The sequence below is a fragment of the Macrobrachium nipponense genome, chromosome 32 (assembly GCF_015104395.2).
Source record: "Macrobrachium nipponense isolate FS-2020 chromosome 32, ASM1510439v2, whole genome shotgun sequence".
Taxonomy (NCBI): domain Eukaryota; kingdom Metazoa; phylum Arthropoda; class Malacostraca; order Decapoda; family Palaemonidae; genus Macrobrachium; species Macrobrachium nipponense.
In genome coordinates this window covers 40,674,641-40,700,846 of record NC_061094.1, presented here as the reverse complement: position 1 = coordinate 40,700,846, position 26,206 = coordinate 40,674,641, and the positions used below count along the sequence as shown (strand labels likewise).

Here is a 26,206-nt window from a genome sequence, read left to right as displayed (position 1 = left end):
CTTCCGAGTTTCTAGCACTCTCCGAGTGTTCTAGTCTTCTACGATCTGCAAACACTTGGGCGAAACCACGGTCCAGAGTGGGCGAGATGGGAATCCCAGATAATTGTTACGATGATTATCAAGAATCTCACCGGATGCTCAAATTCTTGGAGTTTCTAGCGTTCGAGGGAAGTACTGCTGCTGAAGGAAGAATATCTCGGGAGGGGCTCAGCCTGGGTGGACCTGATGGTCTGTCGCCTCAGTAGGCGGCCAGCCCCGGGAGAGAAGAATGGGTGGGAACATCCAGTTCGGCTTGAACTATCGTCTTCGGTATCCTGTTTCACCATAGAAGTCTTCCTTCGGGAAAACTTCACCTTCGCTCTCTTCATTAGAGAATGAAGGGTGTTGGCTTCCAGTCCATATTCTTGTTCCTTGAATGGAAGAGAATTTAGGATGGAGGTCTATGTACAGGAACCTACGAATATACTACGTATATTGCCCTCGCGACATGCTTCTGTTATCACTTGAATTGTCCGAGGTGTAGGCACATAACGTAGTTAACTCTACGTGTTGTGACCAAGACGAATAGTATCTTCTTAATTGAACTGCAACTTGGGACTGCCCTGCAGACCTCCCAGGAGTTACCAGTTTTGATTTTGAGATACTTGTGGTATTGTCACAACAACAACACCACAGCGTTTGCATTCACCGAAATCAGTTTCGATTAAATGCAAATGCTCGAGCGTATTTTTTTGCGCTCGATGGTTCTAGCCGAATGCATTCCTTCTTGGAATGGATTACCTGGGAACTCAGGATGACGAGTGAGCGAGTGCTAGCGGTGTATGGGCTGTCTGCCAGCCCTGCCTGCCACAGCCCAATACCAGCTGGCTCTCCGAGATAGTGCGGTCGGATATTGTCTCTCTCCTCTGTGATGATTGACTACCGAACTGAATCTCTGCCCGGCAATGACAGACTTAGGTCTCTGGTTGGCTGGAATTCTCGCATAGGTGGATGACCATCTCTACTGCATCGCCTTTGACATTGCGAGAATTTTCAGACAGAGATATCTCACTAGACTCGCTATCATCTTTCTGTTTACCGCATGGTAACAGAAGTCTGTAACCTAGTCTCCCGCTGCGATGACGCGGAATGATTTCTTCAGACATCTGAGTTTATCTTCTAAATATATCTCATATTCGTAGGTGTGCAATTGTTCATTGTCCACCCCGAATTGTAGATGTATAACGAAAGACATCGCCTGTTCCCCGCCCTGCCAGCTCTACTTCCAAGTATATAGATGTCCTCCCTGATTCAGCCCATGAGAAGTGGTTCTTCAGGCAGTACAATCTTTGTAGTTTCATTACTGAAAAGTGCTCCGCTTTCATTGCAACTCCAACTTCTCAAACAGCAATGAAGTGGCAGTTTAGCATTTTCAGTCCTCTGTAAAACAGCAGGGATTAAGCCGTCTTCACGGGTTGGTGTCATCGGCGGGACTTTTCTATGTTCAGAATCTTGAGAGTTAACTTCTCTCGATTCAGTTGTGAAGACATAGGTCTGCATTCATCTATCACCTTCGTCTTCAACGGCACTTAGTATTGTTTCTCCTTAGTTGAGATTCAACTACTATGAGAACTTCTGTCTTGCCATCAGGGACCTCAGTCTCTAGAAGGCAACTGACTTTCGTCTGTTGGGCACATGCCTTGAGAGAATCATCATCTCACCTTCCAGCATAGGTGGCAACAGATAGACGATTTGTATGGTCTCTTGGCATAACCCCTCAAAAGGCGAGGGTCACGTGACTACGCCTCGGATGCATGGACGGCTCACCTCACACAACTGAACGCAGTCAGTTGGCAGCTGTCGAAGCGTCCGAGACCGTCACGAGCTACGCTGTGGACTTTGTATCGGTTGATCCAGGTCAGTCGTTACTTCGTCCCACTGGCGTGTTCCGGTACCCATAAGTATCAACACCCACCATGGAGTGTCGGTGTCTTTATTCATTGTGGAGAGGACGAGACTGTGAGAGACTTCGCCACAGTGGGATACAAGACCACGAGAGACTTCGCTGCAGTGGAATACGAGACCGCGAGAGACTTCGCTGCAGATGGATAGACCAGTGGACGGGTACTGGACATCACTCCGAAGAATATGTCGGACAGGAAGAGGGATAGGTCATTGCAACCATAATTTTCTTTCCTTCGGGACTGCCCACAGGTCCTTGAAACCTCATTTCCCTGGACCAGTGGTGGATGCTTGCAAGATGTGTTTGCTTACCCAGCTCCTTCAAGAGGACAAGTTGCATCTCGTCCATGGTGTGCAGTTGTAGAGGTAAGAATGATGTGAGAGTGACTGGCTCTCCCCCTTCCATGCCTCGACCCTCCGTTCCTCATCCTTCGGGTTGAGGATAGGACTCGAACTCACACTGGCTGGTCGGACGAGTGATGCAGTAAGCTTACACATACAGCATCCTTTTTATGTTTCTTATCAGAATCATAGAAGCAATCCTGCTCCTTCCTCTAGCAAGGGGAGGAAGGAGATTGACAATCATGCAAACCCTTCCCAGAACTTTGCATTAATGTCTCCGACGCCAAATATTCTTCACAGCCCTTTTTCGGATGAGTCACGATCCCTCACTCGTTTCGAAAAGGCCCAGAAGTCTGACTCTTGATCATGCAGCTCCTATACTCCGATCAAGTTGTCAGAGGCAGCAGGGCACTCCTCGCTCTTACAACCAGGAGGAGTAGCGTAGGTGTGCAGAACTCCAGTCAGTTCTAGAGGCTCACTCAGATTCCTCCCACCAATCAGTGAGTCTTCCTTATGTTAAAGGACCCAGGGTTTGTATTATGTGTCGGAACAAGTCACAACTTGTCGTAAATTGTATTTTTCCTAACTATACAAACCTGAGATCCTTTAACAAATATGCCCACCTGTCTGAACCTGGACCGAAAGGCAAAGTGGAGTGTTTACATCTGGGCAGGCTAGCCTGCCCCACGGTAGTTACTGCCTAACCACCTTGTTCAAGATTCAACGGCTGTAATTCCAGCTACGCTGTAAGTACATTCCTTATGTTAAAGGACCTCAGGTTTGTATAGTTAGGAAAAATACAATTTACGACAAATTGTGATATTTAGCCCATAAGGATTTAAACTGAAGGGATTGGTCCTCTCCACTTTGGTGGAATTGTCAATGCTTTAAGCAATTTTCAAGTATGCCTACCTTTAGAACTGTGATTGTGGAGTCTCACTAAATTTCATGAGCCAATACCTTTGTTCATGGAGTGAGATTCAACTTTGAAGGCTGTTTTTCTTGTGGCACTGGCCATGGCAAAGAGGGTGGGTGAATTGCATGCCATTTATTTTGTCTGGCACTTGGAGGGTTGGTGAGAGCTCTCATTCGCTTTCGTTTTGTAGCCAAAACTTGGAACCCATCCATTTCTAATTATAGATTTGAAACATTCTTGGTCCCTCCAATGAGATTATGTTGGTGGCAACCATGATGAGATACTTCTTTGCCCTGTCCAAGCGGTCAGGTGCTGCTTGAAGAGGAACCTTGCAATTTATCAGAATTTAAGAGATTCATTAGTATTGGCAAGCATAGAAAGGTTTCTAAAAATGCTAAATCCTTCTGGCTTTGTGACGTAAAACAGTTTTATTTTTGGAAGCACAGTTGTGGTGTGGGGGGTCCTTCCTACCCTTTCGAAGTATGTGCTGAATATCAGTAAGATACAAGAGAGAACATATTGAGCAACTGGTTCTAGTTAGTCACCTCATTCACATGGGGGAGGATGACATGGTAGAGCCAACATACTATGACCCATTGTTTAGCTACTTGAATTTTCCTGCTTTCTGGATCCCATTACTTTCTAATACACTGGGTGTGCTGCCTACTAACATGTCACTCTTAAGGAATGTGAAGTGATTCTGTAGAACTTCTTCCTTTTTTGTGTTCTCTTAAGTCTGGGACTTGATTCTTTGATCTTCCTTTCACCAGATTTGTAAAGGTTTTGTAAGAATAGGAGCTTCTTGTGGACACTTACCCAAGAGCATTTTCTGCTCAGTGGAATGTATTCTTAAGATACTTTTTGGTTCAAAGTAATTTTTTTTTTTTAGTATACAAACTAAGCCTTTTAATGTACTGTATATATGTATCCCAACTCTACCACCCACTTAGTTCAATATGAAAGATCAATTGGTGTCTTACATGCTGGCCACTTTACTGAAATCTACACTAACCCACTATAGTGCCACCATACAGCTAACCTTGTAACTATGTTTGTTTGACCATTCAGCTACACACAAAAGATATTTTCAACTTAAAAACCTTTGGTTTATATAATACCTAGGAAAAATACAAATTACTCAAAAAAATCTGGCATGCTTCTGTTCTGAAGACAGGGTGGGCTTTTGAATGTCTTTTTACACCTAATGGAGAGGTATATTTTGTCTGTATAATTTTGTTCTTGAATGCCATTTTCTATGAAGAAGAGATAAAGTTTCTTTCAAGAAGGTGAGGTGATTATCTGTACTATACATGCTGCTTTTATTAAGTTTACCTCTGGAACTCAAGTCACATTCTTTAGCTTTTTATTGACAATGAGCTACTTGAATGCTGTCCTTAGCTCAAGAGGATATTTATGATTCCATAAGATAAATCTTAAATAAAAAATATGAAAAATGAATTATTTTATAAGTATAGAAGAACTGTCTTTGATCACTTTTATCTTACAATTAATGAGACTTTGTCTAGTATTTATTGTACTCTTTTACATAGTACTGGCATTTTAAACTGATTTCTGAATTCAGTATGTTTATACAGTAGTACTGTATTTTTCTTTAGGAATTATCCATAAATTCATTAATTTTGTTCATTTTGTATGAAATGGTTTTTTATTTTATTTTGTTTTTTTTATTTCATTATTGCCTCTAGGTTATTAAAATATGTTTTATACTGTAATGCAATAATTTTAGTATTCACTAGAAAGCTTATCCATATACGTACATGCAAGACATTCTAATATGTACTACAAACTTTCATCTGGTCAAAATATTTTCCCTCCTTATAAATGAATAAGGTTGTTCCAAGTTCAGTCGTTTCAGTTTATTATTTTCTTATTTCCTGCAAGACTGGAGTCCTCTAGGAAGTGGTAAGAGAGAAAATAGGAAATATTTACTATAGTAGTATGTAGATTATGTACTGCTATATTGTAGTGCACAATAAAATTGAGCCCTTAAAACTGGAGTTTTTTAAGAGGAAACAGTATTTGAGTTGCTTAATTGTATAGTAGTGAATATCAAGAAAGTGTTATGATGCCATGTACGTATAATCAGTTTTATGGTAGACATATACGTACTGTATCTGCTTTAAATAATGCTGTTTAATTACTGCAAATGCTTTGTTAGGAATATGGGTAATATAAAGCAAGCTTGAACATGTCAATAATCATATTCCTCAGCTATTTTTATGAAAATTTAGAAGGAACTATTATTCAGTACTACGTACAAGGTAAAGTTTTTGTCATAAGGACCCAGTTAGTTATAACTATTATGAGGTGCAATAGAAAAAACACGGGAATGATTGTCATACATGAGACTGGGTCTAAGTCTGGTAGTCCTGTAGGGTTAGGTATTGGGATCTAGAAATGTATTTTGTAGGTCAAAATGTTGTCAAAATATTTACCATAGAGCCCTAACAATAAAAAAGACCTTCAGCTTGAATCCTCTAACTTGAGAATATTGGAGTGGGAGACCAAGAGAAGTATCCACTTCTCCCCTCATTAAAGCCCAAGCAGTTAAAGTACAGAAGAAAAAGTACTACAGTACAAAAAACATAAAGAAACTCTATATTAATCACTGAATATGTAAATTTTGCATAATTAAGGGTTTCAACAGTCTTGCGACAAGAATTCTAATATGCAAAGTGTAGTTAATGAAATTGTGATGAAAGGATTTTGAGACACATAAGCATAAGTTACTTTTCTTTCAAAGTCTGTGAAATTATTGCAAAATTATATGAAGAGTGGCCCATGTAGGAACTTTTAAAGATTAAATTAGTATTTTTAACTGTCATCTCTGAACCCTCTAAAACATTAGGAAGATTCAAAGACTAGTTTTTACAGATAACATCAGGAAAATGTAAGTTTTATTTTACAGAATTCATGATTCTTAGAAGCAAATATATCTTACAGTACAGTAAGCTGATCATAACAAAACCATCCACTTTATAGTGTCTGTAGTATGTAATTAGGTAGTCCATATATTTTTTTAATACTACTACTGCATTTAATGTAACACCCATTCTTCATACATTTCTTTGAATTTGGAATAACAAATGGTTTTTTCTTTGTTTCTTCCAGCATTTTTTATTGTATATTTTTTTTTTGCTTTATTTTACTTCCAGCATTTTTTCTTACAATACTCTTTTATACCTTTTTCTCACATTCAGAGAGTCTCCGACGACATCGACACAGCATCCCTGGTCACCTGAGTTCATATCTTATGTTTTTAGCTGGTCTGCAGCAGAAGGCTGCAGCAACTACTGGACCTGCTGTTCCAGTATTTTCTACAGCAGTTATCTCTGGATCAACTTCTGCTCCTGATCTGCGTGACAACTTTTCAGCACTTCCCTTTTCTGGTAGTAAGTATATTTTACTTTTCAATAATACATTTTGGGTATTTTTATTACTAAATCATGATAGTGAAAAAAAAATGTCTTTGTGTGTGGGGAACTTTTTCAGTTGATGTGCAGATTTGTGCTGTACTAATTATAAATACCATCTCAGTGTAATACTATTCTTCCGGATAGATTATGTGATTTTTAATGTATTTTGTTAAACTAGTTTGGAGGGCCTCTCACATTTCACCTAGGAAATTGCTTTTAGTGTTTTAACTTGGCTGTATCTGAAAAGGATACCATATTTATTGAGTAAAATTACTTAAAGGTGGTTAATATTCATTTTAATGTCTAGCAGTTAGTTTTGTTCACTAAAATATATCTTTCCCGGCCAAGCGATAACCGAAAATCGTCATTAACTGTAACATCACAATAATTATTGTAATACGTAAATGGTGTTTACGATGCTGTTAGCGCTGATAAACTGCCTAACGGTGCTGTTAACCAGTCATTGGCACCTATAAGCTGCATACCGGCACCGAAAATTGCTTACTGGTGCCAAAAATCTGGTTAACATCGCTAGCCAAACACCGTTAACTGATGCCACCAGTAAGCGGGGACTGCCTATATTGCAATAAAACACATGGGTTAATTCCATCTAATATAGGTACGAAATTTTTATAGTTCATTAATATATTAAGGATTCAACACTTCCGGACAAAAAATACATAACTGTAAATTTAGCATTTTTAGTTTTACGTGAAGGCAGCACACTGTGCTTTCCGGCTTAAGGTTCTGTTAGTAGACCACTTTCATTCTTTAACATTTCAGAAAAATATGATGTGTAACATGAAATGTTCATGTTACCATTTAGGTGGTCACCTGGTAGACTTGTGCTCTTGTTTTATATATTCAGTTTCATAGTTCCAGAATGTTTTTCTGCTAAACTAGTGTCTGGAGTCTTGGTGCCTTATAATATTCAGCTTTTTTTTTACTGGGCCTTAGATGAGAACTGTCTCCATTATTTACAATGTATCTCTGTCTTTCTGATATATGTGGATGGAGAGAAAGCTGTGTACATAATTATGCATTATTATTCTCGTGATTATGCATTTTTCCATGCTGTTGATGTAATGGTATTCAGCCAACTTGTACATATTCTTTTTTTAATTAAAGTTCCTGAAAATGGATTGGACTGGAACAATTCACAGAAAGTTACTAGTAATTCAGATAATTTTTCCATAAGGATGCCACAACCACAATGAGTGTACATATACTCATGCAAGCAGTGCCATTAAGTAACAGGGGACACAACTGACATTCTGTTGGTTATGTTTCTCTGAATGTTTTTCTAGTGATTTTTCAGCTTTTATTTACTGTAGTTTCCTTGTCATTTATTAGAACATGATGCCTTGTAAAAATAGTCTTTCTGGGCTCAGTTCGTGTCGCTGCGCGAAATAATCCTTTAGTTTATTATTTCTTAGGTAAATTAGCTAACAAATACCAGAGAAAAAACAAATCAAAGATGTCAGAATAACTGACTCGCTCACCCAAAATAAAGAAGGGTGTCGGTATGGTAACTGGGGCGAGTGAGACCACTACCACGAACTTCTTGCCATTTAGAATTCTCCTATATCAAAATTCTCAACGAGAGAGCCGACCCACAGATCGGGGGGGGCGGCAACTACTACTACTACAACCCACGCCATGCCGATCACCGCGCCTCTGGTGTACATCCTTTTTGTTAGCAGACTAGCAGACCCACGTGTTTCGTTTTGCTCTTGATTTTGTGTTGTGTTTTCGTGGATTATCGCTACCATGGAACGAGCAGCTATTGCAGCAGCTAAGTTGAGTATTCCGCAAGGTTTGGATTTAGTTTCGTTCCATCCAGGTGCCTGTATTTGCCGATTTTTAGGTATAGATACAGGTTCCCGGTCTGGAGCATGGCGGCATTGTTCTGCCTCATGGCGGTTTGGTTCTCGGTCTCCCATACCTGGAACCTTTCCCTTATTTTTAACGTGCGTCTCTAGTCCTTTTATTAATTATATCGTTAGGGGATTTAGCCTACCCTGGTTTTAGGTCATGCATGCATGTCTCTCTACCTTACGTAGGCATTCAGTTTTTTCTTGTCCAGACCCTAGCCATCGCTCTTCGTATCGGCTCAGGCTAGCTTTGAGTGGTAGACTTTCTTTCGGGTTAGTCGTACACTCCTGGATATTTTTTCTCTTACTGTAATTTTATTTTCCCCTACTTTTGTTTTTTGTATATTGTGTTTTGGTTAGCCTAGGGCGTCTGGTCTGTTCGCTTAGCCTAGGTATCAGTGGTCCCATGGTCCTCTTTTCAGTTTTGTTGCATCCTTATTGTCAGTTTTGTTGCATCACGTTTGTTGCATCTTTCTGAACAGTTTGGTTGTATTATCCTAGGCTACCGGTTTAGTCGGTAGTGTTGTGTTATCGTACCTTGGTCACCTCGGGATCGCGGTACAGCTAGACGCCCGTCCCAGTCGCCTATCCTCCCCCCTGCTCTCCCCATAGAGTAGGGGGGAGGGAGGTTTGTCCTTGCTCGCTCCATCCGGGCCTGACTCCCTCTCTCCCTACGCGGAGGGAGTAGGGGAGTCTGGACAGACACTTGGCTGGGAGTGACCTTGCTCTCCCTTGTTTACGGTGGTGCTTCGCTGTGACGGAGTTGGGGGGTTGGCCTCCCCTCTCCTTTGTTGCTCCGGCGCTCCGCTGTATGTTCGGGAACTGTTTTCGCCCCTCCTCGCTTCCCTCCCCCGTGACGACGGATCTCTGTTCTCTTTCCTGGAGCCCCATCGATTACGGGAGGGAGGTACGGTAGCCCCGCCTGCCGGCGGAGTGTATGTGTTTTCAGTTGGTCCCTTTTTGCTTTCCACCGTTCCTTCTCTCCGGCGAGTGCCCTAGGCATTTTGCCGGCGGAGTCGGACAGCGCCGCGCTTCGGAGTCGTTCTCCGGAATTAGTTTAACTGTTTTATGCTTAAGTTAATTATAAGCTATTTATAAGTTACCTTAAGCTGGGTTCCTCCCCTGACCTTGGTGTTTTTCATTCTCCGGCTTACACCGGAGTTTTCAATTTTATGCCTTTTACGGTGATAGGGGACGGGTTATGCCCGAAAATTTATTATTCTCCGGTATGCAACGGAGTACTAGAGTAGCCCTGTGAGTGTTATATCGATACTCATGTATCCTTCCACTTACAGGCTACCAACTGTGAGCACCCGGGGTGCAACGCTGTGCTCCAAGACCCCTGCGGGCATGAGGTCTGCAGGTCTCATGCGCCGTGCTCGACAACTCACGGAAACTTGCAGGTCTGGTTCCACGAGACGTGTATGATCTGCTACGATCTCGTGAGTCAGTTTTTGGACGGGGTAAGTATTTTTCCATCAGCATATTCATAGGATATGAATTCTGAAATGTATATATTAAGCTTAAGTTTTCTCTAATATTATGAAATATGTGCTGATATTGTCTAGACTTAAGCTTCTTTTATTCTAAAGGTTGAATCTCAACTTTAGCCTAAAAATCTAATAGACACCCTCTCTTCCAGGCTGCCGTGGTCAGAGAGACTGTTCTAGCAACCTTGAGAGCTTGGGTCGGCGGCTTCGGGAAGAACACCGCCAAGGGACAGCCCTACATTCTAGAGAAGAGGTTGGCTGCCCTACTGTTTCCCAGCGGCAAGTCGACGGGGTACGTCGATCCTACGGAGGCAGCCTCGACGATGGCGGCGATCCAACGGCAGGTCGCCCAATGTCTGAAGGAACCAGGCCAGGATATATCGGCGGAGGTCGCCACTCTAGACCTTAACGTAGAGCCTATGGTAGGCGTAGATGATTTGTTGGTCGAGGTAGGTACATTGGACGCTCAAATGGTTTCCTTGGGCGCCACTGGATCTTCTTCTCCTGCTCCTTCTGCTGCTTCCTTCCAGGGCTTAACGGGAGCGGAGATCACGTATAGTACGCCCAGCGCTTCCGTGGTTCCCAAAGTGAAGGGTCACAGAGCGCAGAAAACTTTGACCAAGACGTCGTCGTCCAAAAAGACTTCTTCGGAGTCTTCTTCTCGTAAGTCTTCGGCTTCCAATCCCGGAGCAGTGAAAGGGAAGACATCTTCTTCGGGCTCTAGAGGATCAAAGAGTAAGTCCTCCAAGGAGAGATCCCGTACTCCGGCGGAGTCAGTGGTCTCTCCTTCCCCTACGGTACCTCTAGTGAGTTACCCATCTACTTCTACATCAGTTCCCAGCTTTGATCCTAACGCTTTCTCCGCCGGGATGATGCAACAGATGGGAGATCTAGTAGGGTCGCTAAGGACTAGCATGGAACAGATGTTCTCTCAGTTGTCAGACAGGATTACCACACAGGAGAATCTCATGTCTGGCTTCAACCAAGCTCCTCAAGCTGCCTCTCTGGCACCTGGCGCAGGCCTACTCCAACTTCCTCCTCATGATTCCCTCCCTCCATTCTCCATGAACAATCCCTGGAGAGTAGCTTCCTATGCTCCTTTCCAGGACGGGTTCATCTCTATCCCAGAGTGTGGTACTCGAAGAATCGAAGACTTCGAGTTCTACCCGGAGAATCTTCAACCTCCATTCATTGGCTACGCCAGGCTGACGGAGGCTGCTATGAATAGAGAGGACAAGGTTCCTAAGGAGACAGTGCTGTACTCCAGGGACCAGGCTCAGAGGGAATGGCTCCGGTGTTTGGATGAGATGGACTGTGTCAACACCAGAATCCAAGCATTCAAGAGTCCTTTCACCATCTTTACGATGTAGGAAGAGACTCCTCTTCCTTTCTTGACGAAGATCGCCAGCGTTACCATCCAGGCTGGCTTAAAAGGAGAGCTCTTACCGCAGCTGAGAGAGGCAGACCCCACATCACCCTTACTTCCTTCGCTTGGTGATTTGTGGGAAGACCTACCGAACACCTTTTCAGTAGGCAAACTTAAGCCGGACTGCGCGAAGGACCAGTTCGGCGAGAAGCTTCCGAGACTCCCTGATAGCCTCATTCAGTCTGAGTTTGAGGCTAGGACTAGGCTGGCCAGGTCTCTTAACACCATGGCAATGACTGAAGTAGCGGCCCTATCATATGCTTCGGAACCGCTATTCAAGCTTTTGACCAAATCACAGACTTGTACAGTCCAATCGGACTTGTACGAGTTTGTGGTTGCTAGGGTCAACTGCCGAAAGCATGTCCTTCAGGAAGCAACTATTCGGCATGAGCCGAATAAGTTGCTCTCCTCCAACATTTGGGGGGCAGACCTCTTCCCAGAAGCTATGGTGAAAGAGGTTCAGAGCGAGGCCACAAGGCTCAATCAGAGCCTCAAAGACCGTTGGGGCCTCTCCGCCAAAAGACGACAAGAACCTTCGTCATCAGGCAAGAAGCTGAAGAAGACCAAAAGGTTTCAGCCTTATCAAAAGAAGCCTCAGCACTTCGGTCAGGCTGTGTCTGCGGTACCAGTCGTTCAGCCAGGACAGCCTTCCACGTCGAAAGCTCAGGCTCAGCCTATCTACCTGATTTCCCCACAATCCCAACCTTCCACGTCCTATGCTGTCTCCCCGGCATTTAACCAGGTGTTCGAAGGCCAGGCCTTTCAACACTTCGACCGGTTCGCCAGGGAAAGTAGAGCCAGAGGAACCTTTCGTCAGAGAGGATCAGGAAGGTTGCTCAACAGGGGAAAGCACTTCCGTGGAGGCCGCGGAGGTCACTCAGCTCAACAGCAGTGAGATCTCCAAGGTAGGAGGGAGACTGTTTCTCTTCCGGCATCGGTGGGGATTCAGCAAATGGGCACAAAGTATTGTGTCAAAAGGCCTGGGTTGGAGTTGGATAGGAGGCCCCCCTCCACTCAGACCATTCCTTCAACTTCCATCGAAGGAATTGACAGAGTATGCAGAGGAACTCCTTCAGAAAGGAGCAATAGCGAGAGTCAAGCGGTTAAAGTTTCAAGGTCGCTTGTTCAGCGTGCCAAAGAAAGGCTCATTAAAAAGAAGAGTAATCTTAGACTTGTCCCAGTTAAACTTAGCCATTCGCTGCGACAAGTTCAAAATGCTGACTATCTCGCAGGTGCGGACCTTACTTCCCTGTGGGGCCGTCACCACCTCTATCGATCTTACAGACGCATACTATCATATCCCTATTGCAAGACACTTTCGCCCTTACCTAGGCTTCAAGCTGGGAGACCAAGCGTTCTCGTTCAAGGTAGTTCCCTTCGGTCTGAACGTAGCTCCCAGGGTATTCACGAAGATAGCGGAAGTAGTGGTTCAACAACTAAGGTCTCAAGGGATAATGGTAGTAGCGTACATCGACGACTGGTTGATTTGGGCACCAACAGTCGAGGAATGCTGCAAAGCCACAAAGAAAGTCACTCAGTTCCTGGAATATCTGGGGTTCCAGATAAACAGGACAAAATCAAGACTCACTCCGGAGTCCCGTTTTCAATAGCTGGGCATTCAATGGGATTTATCCTCTCACAGTCTGTCAATTCCGGTAGCCAAAAGGAAGGAAATAACGAAGTCAGTGAAGCAATTTCTAAGGTAAAAATATGCTTCAAGGAGAAACCAGGAAAGAATCCTGGGTTCCCTTCAGTTTGCCTCAGTGACAAACATCTTGATGAAAGCCAAACTGAAAGACTTAAGCAGGATCTGGCGCTCAAGAGCAAATGTCAGATCCAGAGACAAGTTGTCAACAATCCCGCAAATTCTCCGAAATCGTCTGCGTCCTTGGACAGAGATGAAGAATCTGTCCATGTCAGTGCCTCTTCAATTCCCTCCTCCGGGAATCACTATCCACACAGACGCTTCATTAAGTGGCTGGGGAGGATATTCTCAGTTCAAGAAAGTTCAAGGAACTTGGTCACTCCAATTCCGCCAGCTCCACATAAATGTATTGGAAGCAATGGCAGTGTTCCTAACTCTGAAGAGGCTCCTTCCACCAAAGAACTCTCATGTAAAGTTAGTTCTGGATAGCGCAGTAGTAGTTCACTGCATAAACAGGGGAGGCTCCAAGTCAAGACACCTGAATCATGTCATGGTAGCCATCTTTTCCCTGGCGGACAAGTTCAGTTGGCACCTCTCCTCCACCCATCTGGCGGGAGTGAGGAATGTTATAGCAGACGCTCTATCCCGGTCAGTCCCACTGGAGTCGGAATGGTCGCTGGACAAACAGTTCATTCCAATTGGAAATGCCAACAACCGGAGGGTCCAGGTCTGACAAGGTAGATTTTGTTTGCCTCTCAAGCGAACCACAAACTTCTTTTTGTTATGTGGCTCCCAACCTGGACCCTCTGGCCTATGCCACAGACGCTCTATCCATAGACTGGAACAAGTGGAAAAAGATTTACATCTTTCCTCCGGTGAATCTTCTCCTGAAAGTTCTAAGCAAACTCAGGACTTTCAATGGTCAAGTAGCTCTAGTAGCACCGGACTGGCCGAAGAGCAATTGGTACCCCCTGCTGCTGGAATTGGGTCTTCGTCCCCTTCGGATTCCCAATCCCAGACTCTCCCAGTCGGTACAAATGAAGACTGTGTTCGCTTCCTCAGGAATTCTCAAAGCCCTAACTTTATGGACTTCATGAAGTTTGCGGCCAAGAGGGATGCAAATATAGATCCACAAAATATCCTCTTCTTAGAATCAGATAAAAGGGATTCAACTTTGAGGCAGTATGACGCTGCAGTTAAAAAGTTTGCATCTTTCCTGAGAGAATCGGACATTAGAATCATGACAGTCAATTCAGCTATATCCTTTTTCAGATCATTATTTGAAAAAGGGTTCGCAGCTAGCACTATTACGACAAACAAGTCAGCCTTGAAGAAGATCTTTCAGTTGGGTTTTAATATAGACTTAACAGACTCCTACTTTTTGTCTATTCCCAAGGCTTGTGCTAGACTTAGACCTTCCTTAAGGCCTACTTCAGTGTCATGGTTTCTGAATGATGTTCTAAAACTGGCTTCAGATACAGATAATACGACATGTTCATTCATAATACTCTTAAGAAAAACATTATTTTTATTAAGCTTGGCTTCAGGAGCTAGAATTTCAGAACTGTCGGCACTATCCAGAGATTCGGGTCATGTAGAATTTCTCCCCTCAGGAGAAGTTCTGCTTTCTCTGGATCGCAGCTTTTTAGCAAAGAATGAGGATCCTTTGTTGAGGTGGGAGCCATGGAAAGTCATTCCTCTTCCTCAAGACCCTTCTCTTTGTCCGGTGATGACCTTGCGAGCCTTTCTGTCTAGGACATCCTCCTCCTCTTCGGGTCCCCTCTTTAGGAGAGAAAAAGGTGGTACCTTATCAATTAAAGGTATAAGACAACAGATCCTCTACTTTATTAAACAGGCTAACCCTGAATCTTTCCCTAAGGCACACGATGTCAGGGCAGTGGCCACCTCAATTAATTATTTTCAGCATATGAACTTTGATGATTTGAAAAAATATACTGGATGGAAATCGCCGACAGTATTTAAGCGTCACTACTTGAAGTCTTTGGAATCTCTGAAATTTTCAGCAGTAGCAGTGGGAAATATAGTTTCCCCTGACTCTGCCCAGTAGTATAGTTGAAGATCCAGATCTCCTTTCTACCTATCTTACCTAACAATTTGTCTAGCCTACCATATTGCTCTACACTTCGTCTCGAGCCTTAGCTGCTCTCATGATTGCTTGGTGGTGTGTCCCTTATTTTTGTGCTAGGGTCACCCACAAATGTTAGTATATATTTATCATTATGAGTGTGGTCCCCTTATTTTTATGCTAGGGTTCCACACACTCATTTAACAATGGTTTGTTGCCTTATGGCTTTGTATATATGAATTCATTAAGTGTGTTGTTTTATGTTATTTTCCCACACACATGTTAATTTTCATATTCATACTTGTAACTTGTTTAAATACTTTTGTAAATATTTTATAACTGTAAGTTACATTTATTTTTGTTATCCCTTATTCAGAAATTGTCTGAAGACTCTGTATGAATATTCCAATTTTATTTCAATTATAGTATTTTAATTAAGTTCTACTTTTATTGAGACCCTCTGTACTTCTTCAATCTTGTGCTAATTCTCTGGTACTATTTCACGCAGCGACACGAACTGAGCCCAGAAAAAGGATTTTGACGTAGGAAAAATCTATTTCTGGGCGATTGGTTCGTGTCGCCCAGCGAAATCCCACCTCTGCCCTACCCTGCCGCCAAGATTGCCTGCTAACTTCAGGATGGCCACCAGAGGCGCGGTGATCGGCATGGCGTGGGTTGTAGTAGTAGTAGTTGCCGCCCCCCCCGATCTGTGGGTCGGCTCTCTCTTGGAGAATTTTGATATAGGAGAATTCTAAATGGCAAGAAGTTCGTGGTAGTGGTCTCACTCGCCCCAGTTACCATACCGACACCCTTCTTTATTTTGGGTGAGCGAGTCAGTTATTCTGACATCTTCTTTGATTTGTTTTTTCTCTGGTATTTGTTAGCTAATTTACCTAAGAAATAATAAACTAAAGGATTATTTCGCGCAGCGACACGAACCAATCGCCCAGAAATAGATTTTTCCTACGTCAAAATCCTTTTATAATTTTAGTTAATCACAAACTCACTTTAACATAGCACATTAGTGTGTCGCAACATCTGTGTGTCACATGGGAACTCAGATATGTCAAATCACAGGTAGGAAGAAAAAATCATGTAACTCAAGTAGGTTAGTGCATGTATCTATGGTCCTCTTAGGTCTCAAACACATAACAGAAAAAGTCTGTTAGCTGATTGGTCAAGAATTCTTTAAGATTTCAAGACTTTTAAAACTTTGAGATTACCATATGCCATTTCCAGATCCATTTAGATTTCATTCTTTTTATTACAATAAATTTTTTTTTAGCCGTTAGCTCCAAAACCTGCTGTGGCGGGATCACGAGCTAGAAAAAAAACAAGTGCAAAACCCTCCCCACATTAACCTAAACGATCCACCTGCCAAACCCACCCTCAGTCACACTTTCTTCTTAACACAGCAAATACAGCAGGACAATTGACCTACACCTATACAAAAACAAAACAAAAAAGCAAAACACACATACCTACCAACACTATACAAAAACAAAACTAAAAAACAAAAACACATGTACTTACCAACTCCAGATATTCCAGGGCTATCCTGTGCCGTCTGCTGGTTAAGGTCACAGAAATACCAACAACAACAACAAGAACCACAACCCACAACCCAATAACACAACAACCAAGGACTACAAGCCAACACAAAACAATAACACAAAAGGCAACACACACACACCCACTAACAACACCAAGGAATCACAACAGCTCACCAATAACAACCTTCAACAACTCACAACCCACCAAGAAACCACAACAGCTCCTAACAACAACCCTCAACCATAACAACTCACAATAACTCAACAAAAACTCACAAGCACAACAAATCCAACAACACAGCTCTAAATCAATTAACATCAAACTTAATAATAACCAACAACAAATCAACAACACACAACTCAAATGAATTTCACTGCCTTCACTAGATCGCTGCCGATACCACCGACTATCACCAGTTCTCACCAAAGACTCACTGAAAAACTCTCACTCAAAACACAGATCTCTAACAGCAAACAGCCCAGAACTCACCAACAGCCAATACAGTCGTTAACCATCCATACAGCAATTACACCCTCTCTCTCTCTCTCTCTCTCTCTCTCTCTCTCTCTCTCTCTCTCTCTCACACACACACACACACACACACACACACACACGCACACACAGACGTTGTCAAATGGAACTCCATAACTCCTCCATACTGCACCAAGGGACTAGTTGCGGATTTTGAGTCACCATTTTCAATGATGACTTAATTATTAACAATATGACAATTTTTCCAAGACAATTTGTATTTTTCATAGCTACAAACCTGAGGTCTTAACAATAGGATAATTTCTAGCACCTAGCTGGATCTGGTTAAATAGCAGATGAAAGCAAGGAATCTTGTGAGATCTGGCACTGCGTGTGTATATCGGGTGAAGAGAGGTCAAGGACCACGCATCTATGTCACCGCATCAGTCTTAACCAACTCAGGATGTCTTAGCAGACAGAGGGGCAGCAAGAGGTGGGCAGTACAATGTTAAGACCTCAGGTTTGTAGCTATGAAAAATACAAATTGTCTTAGAAAATTTGTCATTTGTTCATTCGTGAACAAACCTTCGGTCTTAACAACAGGATAGACTCATACTTGGAGGGAGGTACAAGACATCCTAAACCAGCTGGGGGCCTGCCCACCAGTCCAGCTCCAGAAGAAATAACTTCCGGAGAGGGACTGAAGCCCACGAGAAGCTAGATAAATTGATATCTAACCACCCAGACACTGAGTGACGTACAATGATATATGGGAGAATCATTGTATAGGGAACCAAAGAGAAACTTGGACTTTCCAATAGCAAACCAACACACTAGGGTTTGTTACCATTCCCAACTCCCCCTTGCCAAGGAGTGGAGCATATGCTACCGAACAGAGGGTTGGATATTTGTATACCAAGCGACCACACTATCAAAATGACTACCTTACCTGTATCAGACCAGTCCAGCGAATGACGTCTTTTCCTTAACCCACCTGAAGGAAGAAGGAAAGGTACAAGAGAAAGAAAGAGACCAGCCAACTCACTCATTCTCTCATCCACACAATCATCTTAAGTAAGATACAAAAGTGCCCTGTTAAGGGCAACTATGAGTTACACAACCTGTTGGTCAGCCACCACGGGACCCAGGGAAAACATGTCCGTAGATCTGACAACATCCTTAATAAAGAAAGAAGTGAACATGGACTGGCGTAACTAAGTACCAGCGCTCAGCACTCTATGTACAGCTAAGTTCTTTTTGAAAGCCAGAGAGGGACCAATACCCCTAACGTCATGTGCTCTAGCATGCACAGATGGTGGCGGAATCATCAAGAGTCAAGTATGCCTGCCTGTCTGATGGCTTCCCGTATCCAAAAAGAGATAGTATTCTTCGACACCTCTTTCTTTGTACATCCTGTGCTAATAAAAAGTCTGGGCAGCCTGGCCTAAGGTGCCGTATCCTTTTAAGATAGCAACGCAGGGCCAGGACAGGACACAACAAAAGCTCTTGAGCATCACCACCCACAAAGTCATTCAGTGATGGAATGGAAAATGAAGTGAGCCTATCATCGTGCACAGAGGGATTTTGGGTCTTGGCCATGAATTCTGGGACGAAATCGAAGGACACTGACCCCTAACCCCTGGTGTGCTTCACATCATAGCTCAGACCATGGAGCTCTCCTACCCTCTTGAAAGATGCCAAGGGAAGGAGGAAACCGTCTTGAGCGTCAAGTTCCTGTCAGATGAGCGATGCAAAGGCTTATATGGACCCTCAATGAAGCTCTTGAGAACCAAGGAAACATCCCATGTCGGAAGCTTGAGCTCCCTAGGAGAACTCGACTGCTCAAACCCCTTAACTAGCAAGGAAAGTTCCGAGGACAAGGCGTAACACTAAACTCAGGGCCGCCCTGAGGTCTCTAATGGCAGAAACAGACAAACATTTCTCATCTCTGAGGAAGGTTAAAAAGTCTGCTATTCGCTGAATAGAGGTTGCGAGTGGAGAAAACCCCCGTTTACGACACGAATCACAGTAGATCGCCCATTTGTCTTGGTAAACCACAGAGGTCGACCTTCTGAGACTGCTGGACATATGCCCTGCTCTTCTCTAAGAAAAGCCTCTTGCTGGGAGGAGATACTTGATAGCCTCCAACCATGAAGAGACTGGGATTCTACTGACTGATGGAACCTTTCCGTATGCGGCTAACACAGGAGATGCTGCCAAAAGGGAATTACCCTCAGAACCTCCGACAAGAACGACCAAAGTCATCCTGAGACCCTGCGAACTCATCAGCCTGTTCAGAACTTGACGGATCAAACAAAACAGAGGGAAGGCATACACCTCCAGGTTGTCCCAGGGATGTTGGAACGCGTCCTCTGCTAACACTAAAGGATCTGGAACCACTGAACAGAATATCTCCAGTTTCCTGTTGAACCGAGTCGCAAAAAGGTCCAGCATGGGTCTCCTCCAAATCTGGAAAAGCTTGTCTGCTACTACTTGATGAAGGGACCACTCTGTGCCTAGGATCTGATACCGATGACTGAGTTTGTCTGTCAACACATTCCGTTCGCTTGGGATATACCTGGCTGAGAGCTCTACCGAATTGCTGACCGCCTGCTGGTGAACCTCGATGGTCAAGGCGTGAAGTTGACGTGAAACCAGGCCTCCCTACTTGTTCACATAGGCGACTACCGTAGTGTTGTCCGACATGAGAATGACAGAATGACCCTTTACCTTCTCCGTAACTCCTTCAGACCCAGGAAGGCTGCCTTCAACTCCAAGACATTGAAATGCTGCTGTTTGTCCTCCAAACTCCAAACACCTGAGGTCCAACCTGCGAAGGAGGCGTCTGAAAACAGAAGGAAGTCCAGTGGGAGAGAACGCAGAGGGACGGACACCCTTCAAAAGATTTCGGTCATCCAACCACCAATGAAGGTCTTCTCTCACTTCCAGAGACAGGAACCTTTAACAGGGGCGAGTCCCCGCCGGAGACCAGAATTCCCCATCTTCATTGTAGAGACCGAAGGTGAAGACGCCCATTAGGGACCAGCTTCTCCAGGGAAGATAAAACTCCCAGAAGAACCTGCCACTGATGAGCTGGCTGATATGGTTCTGACAGGAAGTTGCGCGCCACTACTCGCAACTTCTCTAACCTCTGATCCGACGGGAAAACTCTTGCAACTACCGTATCAGTGACCATGCCCAGGTAGAGAGTCCTTGACTGGGTACGAGGTTTGACATTTCCTGGTTGACCATGATGCCCAGTTCCAGACAGAACCGTAGCAGACGGTCTCTGTCCTGCAGCAGCTTTTCCCTGGAACCTGCCAAGACCAACCAGTCGTCGAGGTACCTGAACAAACGGATCCCCTGAGCATGAGTCCAACTTGACACGAGAGAGAAGACCCTTCTGAACACTTGGGGGGCTGTGGTCAGCCTGAAGCACAGAACTTTGAACTTGAAGACCTTGTCCCCGAGAGAGAAACGAAGGAACTTCCTGGACGTCGGATGAATAGGGATCTGGAAGTATGCGTCCCTCAAGTCTATCGACAGCATGAAGTTGCCTTCCCTCACAGCTGCCAACACTGAATGCGGGGTCTCCATCTTGAACCGTGTCTTCCTGATGAAGTGATTCAAGGTGGATAAGTCAATCACAGGTCTCCAGCCTCCCGATGCCTTGGGCACCAAGATGTGCCCGGAGACGGACACACCACTTTCTCTGTTGCATCCTTGTCCAGCATCTTCTGCACTTCCTCCCGAAGAGCCAAGAACTTCAGAGAATCTGGAGGATTTGCTCTCCTGAGCTGCGGCTTGCCTGAGAGAGGAGGAGAGAAGTCAAATGGCAGTAGGTATCCCACCCGAAGGACATCTACCACTCACTTCTCTGCCCATAACTCTGCTACGTGGCCCAATGGCCCGCCAGGCACCCCCCACCTGTGTCACAGGAGAGGGAAAGGCACCTAACCTATCGATTGCCCCCTTTACCTCTGCCCCTGGGGTCCCTTCTCAGCTTAAAGGAACGGGAGCAGAAGGGACGTTGGTCCTGTGACCTAGGCTGGGATGAACGGGGAGGCCCTGCTGAAACCAAACTCCTTGATGACTGCTGCTGGGCAGGGGGAGGAGGAGCCGGATGTCTCCGAGGGCGAGACTGGCTTACACACGGCCTGGTGCACCAATCTGTCCTTGGTGTCGGCCCAGTGCCGGTCTATCGTATCCTCCAACTCGGTCCGAGGAATTAGAAATTGAGACTCCAATAGATCCCCATTCCTCAATGCCAGCAAGGACTCAGGGTCAACTGATATTTCTATCCTGGATACAGCTGCGTCTCTTCTAATCAGGAGAAGGTTAGCCCATAAATTAACTGAGGTGAGCCATATATGAAAACGCCTTACCTCTGGACTGCAACAAACTGGCAAGAGAGGACGCATTCACCAACCCTTCTGGGGACCTGTCAGAAGCTATCCTGGCAATAACCATAGACCAGAAGTCCAGCCAAGAAACTGTCTGCAACATGGAGGCTGCCGTAGATTCCAATGCTGAGGCATCCTGTGGAGACAAGGATGGAGCCACCGACCTCACCTGTTCCAAAGCCAATCCCGGCTTCAGACGAATGACGTCCCGGTTAAGATGATGCGACATAAAAAAGGCAGAGTTTGTAGCATAGTACTTCCTATGCCTCGTGAGAGGCGGGGGTAGCAGCTTGGCAGAGCCCCTAGAGCGAAGCGAACCATCCCGATCTGAAACAGAGGCATTAACTTTATGCAAGACCGACTGGATGTGCCCCGAACAAGGGAAGCTGAAACGATGACTTGCGATCCTGCGTAGCCCCCAGCAAGGCTTCCGAGCAGGAAGGAGTGTAAGATGACCGAGCCTGAGTCTTACTCTCCAAACTGCTGAATCCACGAATGAGATCAACAACTTCTGAAAAGGAAGAAAAAATCCAAATCCTTGCGTGTCTCCCTGCTCCTGCTCCAGCAACGGAGACCAACGATGAGAAGGGTGTGCAGGCTCATCTAAAGCACCTTCCTCGTTTAATTTAACGGAAGAACCAGTAGCCAAACAGCCTGAAACACCAACTAACCTGTCTGGGCTGGATCCAAGTGCCGACTCCCGCAACAAACCAATCACAACACCAGGAACATAACTACGCACTCTCCCAACAGATGACTCTTTAACATGGCTGCGAACAGGCATGGGGGTGGCAGACGTACAAATGTGAGTTGGAGAGGAATCCCGAACACTCAAGATCTAATGAGAATCCCTCGGAATCAAACTCCTGGAAGTACCAGGGAGAGGGGCAGGCAAACACTCCTGCAGCACCAACTCCGCGCTCACAACCTTCGACTTTTTGACAGGAGCCCTGAGATCCTTATGGCGATGAATAGGCCCTGGAGAAGAAGCGGGAGTGCCTGCAACATGTGCACAGATGGGGGAAGTTGTAACATGCTCGCGACTCAATGCAGAGGACGAAGCAGCCACTGCAGATCGCACAGGGGAAGATACACTAACACTTTCCGAAACACCAACACTCTCAGGAACACGGGCATGTTGCTCCTCACTCACAGGTGAAGAAAGGGCAAAGTCCTTAGCCTTCCAATGCTTGATACGCTGACACGGCAGAGATAGGGTAGAAGGAGAGGAAGACATTACTGGCTCCTTACGCAATCTCTTCGCAGGAGGCGGGGGCGATGCAACACACTTGCTTCCAGTCCTCCCAGCCGACATGGCAGCCAACTTATCTTCCAAAACAGAGTCCAATCTCTTAAGAACTGCCTGGCATTAAGCCTCAGACAGATCAGCAAGAGAAGGCTCCGACGGCATGGAAGGGAGAAGCAGCGAACTGGATGGCAGAGATGACGTCACACAGCAAACGATGACGACACAAACAAGTGAGGCGGCGCAGAGGAGATGACTGGGAGGATGTCATCGATGGAAGTGATGCCATAAGTGGCGATGACATCATGGCTTCCTCTCAATCCAAACGAGAAGCTGATGCCACTGGCGGAGGGATACAAAATGATTAAAACCCTGTGATGTCACTAGCGGGGCTGACGCCACTGCTTCCCTCTGACTTGAAGAAGCGGCAACTGTCACTGGCAGAGCAATACAAAATGGCTGACCTCGGCTACACACGAACACGAGGCCAGGAGGAGGTGGGGAGGGCCTGGACGGCATGAGGAGGGGTTAGCGAGCATCCATGAAGTGCGCCAGCAAACCCTCCAAGGACAGAGAACCCCGTAACCCAAGCGTCTTCCAAAGCGCCACCATCTTGGACACCTCCGACTCTGCAAAAAAAGACAATGATGAAAAAGCCTCCTCCCTCTCGAGAATCAAATGAACTCCCGAAGAAGAAGGGACAACGTTGCAAAATTCAGCCTGAGGGCCTCCCATTACTTCTAACGATGAATTGATGGAAGAAAAGGAAGGGGACAAAGGCACAACACTACCATGGGGTGTGATTGCAACAGGAGACGAAGCATCGGGAAGAGGAGAAGAAAAACCCTCCCACAAAGGAAGAGTAGAAACCCTACAATGCTCCCTCTTGCTATAAAACAACTTCCACTGCTCTTTAGGCCACACACGGCATTCCATGCAAGGATTTGTTATTGTACAAACATTACAGCGACACCTAGTACAAGTGATGTGGGAGTCGGTCGCAGCCGAAGCCAAAAAACGAGAAGATGGAAAACCTGGAGTTCCAGGGCGCACATGTTGACAAGGCTGAGAAGGAGCAGAAGAAGCCATAATAACAGCACACACACACAATTAACACAATCTAAACGGGCAATGAACCGGGTAAAGGCCAAGAGAAGTCAACCCCAACTCTCGCCCAGACGGTTAAGAAAAGACTGATGTGGTGGCGTAGATGCGTGGTCCTTGACCACTCTTCACCCGATATACGCACGCGTTCCCAGATCTCACAAGATTCCTTGCTCTCATCTGCGATTTAACCGGATCCAGGTAGGCGCTAGAAATGATCCTATTGTTAAGACCGAAAGTTTGTTCGCATATGAACAAAATTAAGTTTATCTGAAACTTAGGTTTCCATGCTGCTAAGTAAAAATGTGGTAATGGAATAAAAAACATAACAGATCAGTACAAGTTAGTAAAAGCTTCTACTTCTTTGTTGGTGGTATGGATAAACAAACAATATTCTTTGTGGCTTGTAACAGAATACCCTGTAGCTTTTAATTTGTATGTCATATCCATCTTGTTATGTACAGTTATCTTATGAATGTAATAAAATTATTAAAGCCGTCCAGATTATAGCAAAGTAATGCTCGAATTTAAAAGTCTCGTGTAGAGTTGCTCAGTGAAAGTCATTGTTTAAGCATATGTTGTGGATACTGTGTTTCTTTTTTTTATATATGAGAAGAAAATTATAATTTCTGGAAAAAATATAATGGCCCCATACATGAACTGCTTAGGAAAAATCTTGTTCATACAAACCCATCATTTTATGACTATCTTTGGGTGTGTTAGTTCCTCTTCCAAAAATGCTAAAAGAATGAATGCAGTATGCCTTTTGCACATTTAGCTTTTGAAGTCTCCCTCGTATTAAGTGTCATATGAACAGTCCACAAGCTCTGTGGGGGTTTAGGAAGAGGGAAAACTACCTGGTAAAATCAATTATGGTGTAAAAAGGAAGACTGTTGAAGCCTTCATATTTTGCAAAATACCTGTAACTTCAATTTAGACAAGTTTACAATTGTGCAAGTAAAATGCCATTCACAATATATAAAAAGGAGTGTTAAAAAATAAACAAAACCTCATATTTTTATTTTGTAATTGATATGTATCATGTTTTTACTTGTATTACATTAATAATTATACTACATTAATATGTAAATGTTTATATTTATTTGTACACCTATTTCAGTGTATGATACCAAGTGACTTTGTTAATGAATGTTTTAATTTTTTACTCTACTCCACTTGTAAATGAATTGCAAGGTGGATTGTTCCCTTTCAATAGCTACTGAAAGAATCTCCTTTATTTCAAAGGTTGTGGGGGTTCATTTTAAATTTATATATATATATATATATATATATATATATATATATATATATATATATATATATATATATATATATATATATATATATATATATATATATATATATATATATATATATATATATATATATATATATATATATATATATATATATATATATATATATATATATATATATATATATATATATATATATATATATATATATATATATATATATTAGTTTATTGTCTTCAAAAGAGGAAGTAGTTAGGTTGGGATGCAGGAATTACTCCAGTGAAACCAGTTAAAAATATATTATTGTCTCCTTTGTTCATATTTTCCTGGTATGTTTGGATGCTCAGAAAATGAGTGCTCCTTACTCCTCTCAAGCTGGTTGGTGTATCCAGAGTTCATTCCTGGTGCCTGCTATGCAAACTACTGCGGTAGGTAGTTCTGCCCTTGGTGTGCAATCTCCAGTCTCATAGTCAGCTCCTGTTTTTCCTTTTAGACCTCTCCTCTTTTTGTCCCATCCTTCCCAGCATGAGTAAATCCTTGGGGATCTCATTATTTTTCTATGGCTTGAATGATAGTTATTAGTGGCAGTCTCCTTGTATTTATCTTCATGGAAGGTGGCCCACTCTTGACCTGTCAGAGCCAAGTCTGTACAGATGTCCAGTACAGTATTCAGAAAGATAAGTTTCTGCCAAGTATGGCAGATTCTTGATAAAACTCTTGGTGTGTTTTCCTTGATCACAAGGTTTTCCACTAGCATATCCCAATCACTTGTCCCTCCAGAAGTTTCTGCAGACTGGCTTCCGGTGTCAAAAATACTGGTATGAAATCATTGTCTTCATTAAGTTGTAGCTATTAGATGTATGATAGATTTCAAAATCAAGTGATTGGATTTAACTGCCTTCTTTGCATAATAAGCCATTTTCTTCTTTTGACACATTCAATCTTCATGCTCTTTTATATTTAAAGATTGGCAATCAGCTCAAGGTTACCCTAGCAAACATGGTATGTTCATGTC

The 26,206-nt window shown here is 43.8% G+C and overlaps 1 protein-coding gene across 1 annotated transcript in view; it reads left to right on the top strand.

The window, feature by feature from the left end:
* Positions 1 to 26,206, top strand: part of LOC135207454 (inositol hexakisphosphate and diphosphoinositol-pentakisphosphate kinase 2-like) — a gene marked incomplete at its 5' end in the record, with an annotated part of 255,448 nt that overhangs the window by 217,994 nt on the left and 11,248 nt on the right. Inside the window, 3 exon segments of the mRNA XM_064239179.1 lie at positions 5,102 to 5,122; positions 6,421 to 6,612; positions 25,539 to 25,619. Coding sequence (XP_064095249.1) covers positions 5,102 to 5,122; positions 6,421 to 6,612; positions 25,539 to 25,619 — 294 coding nt within the window.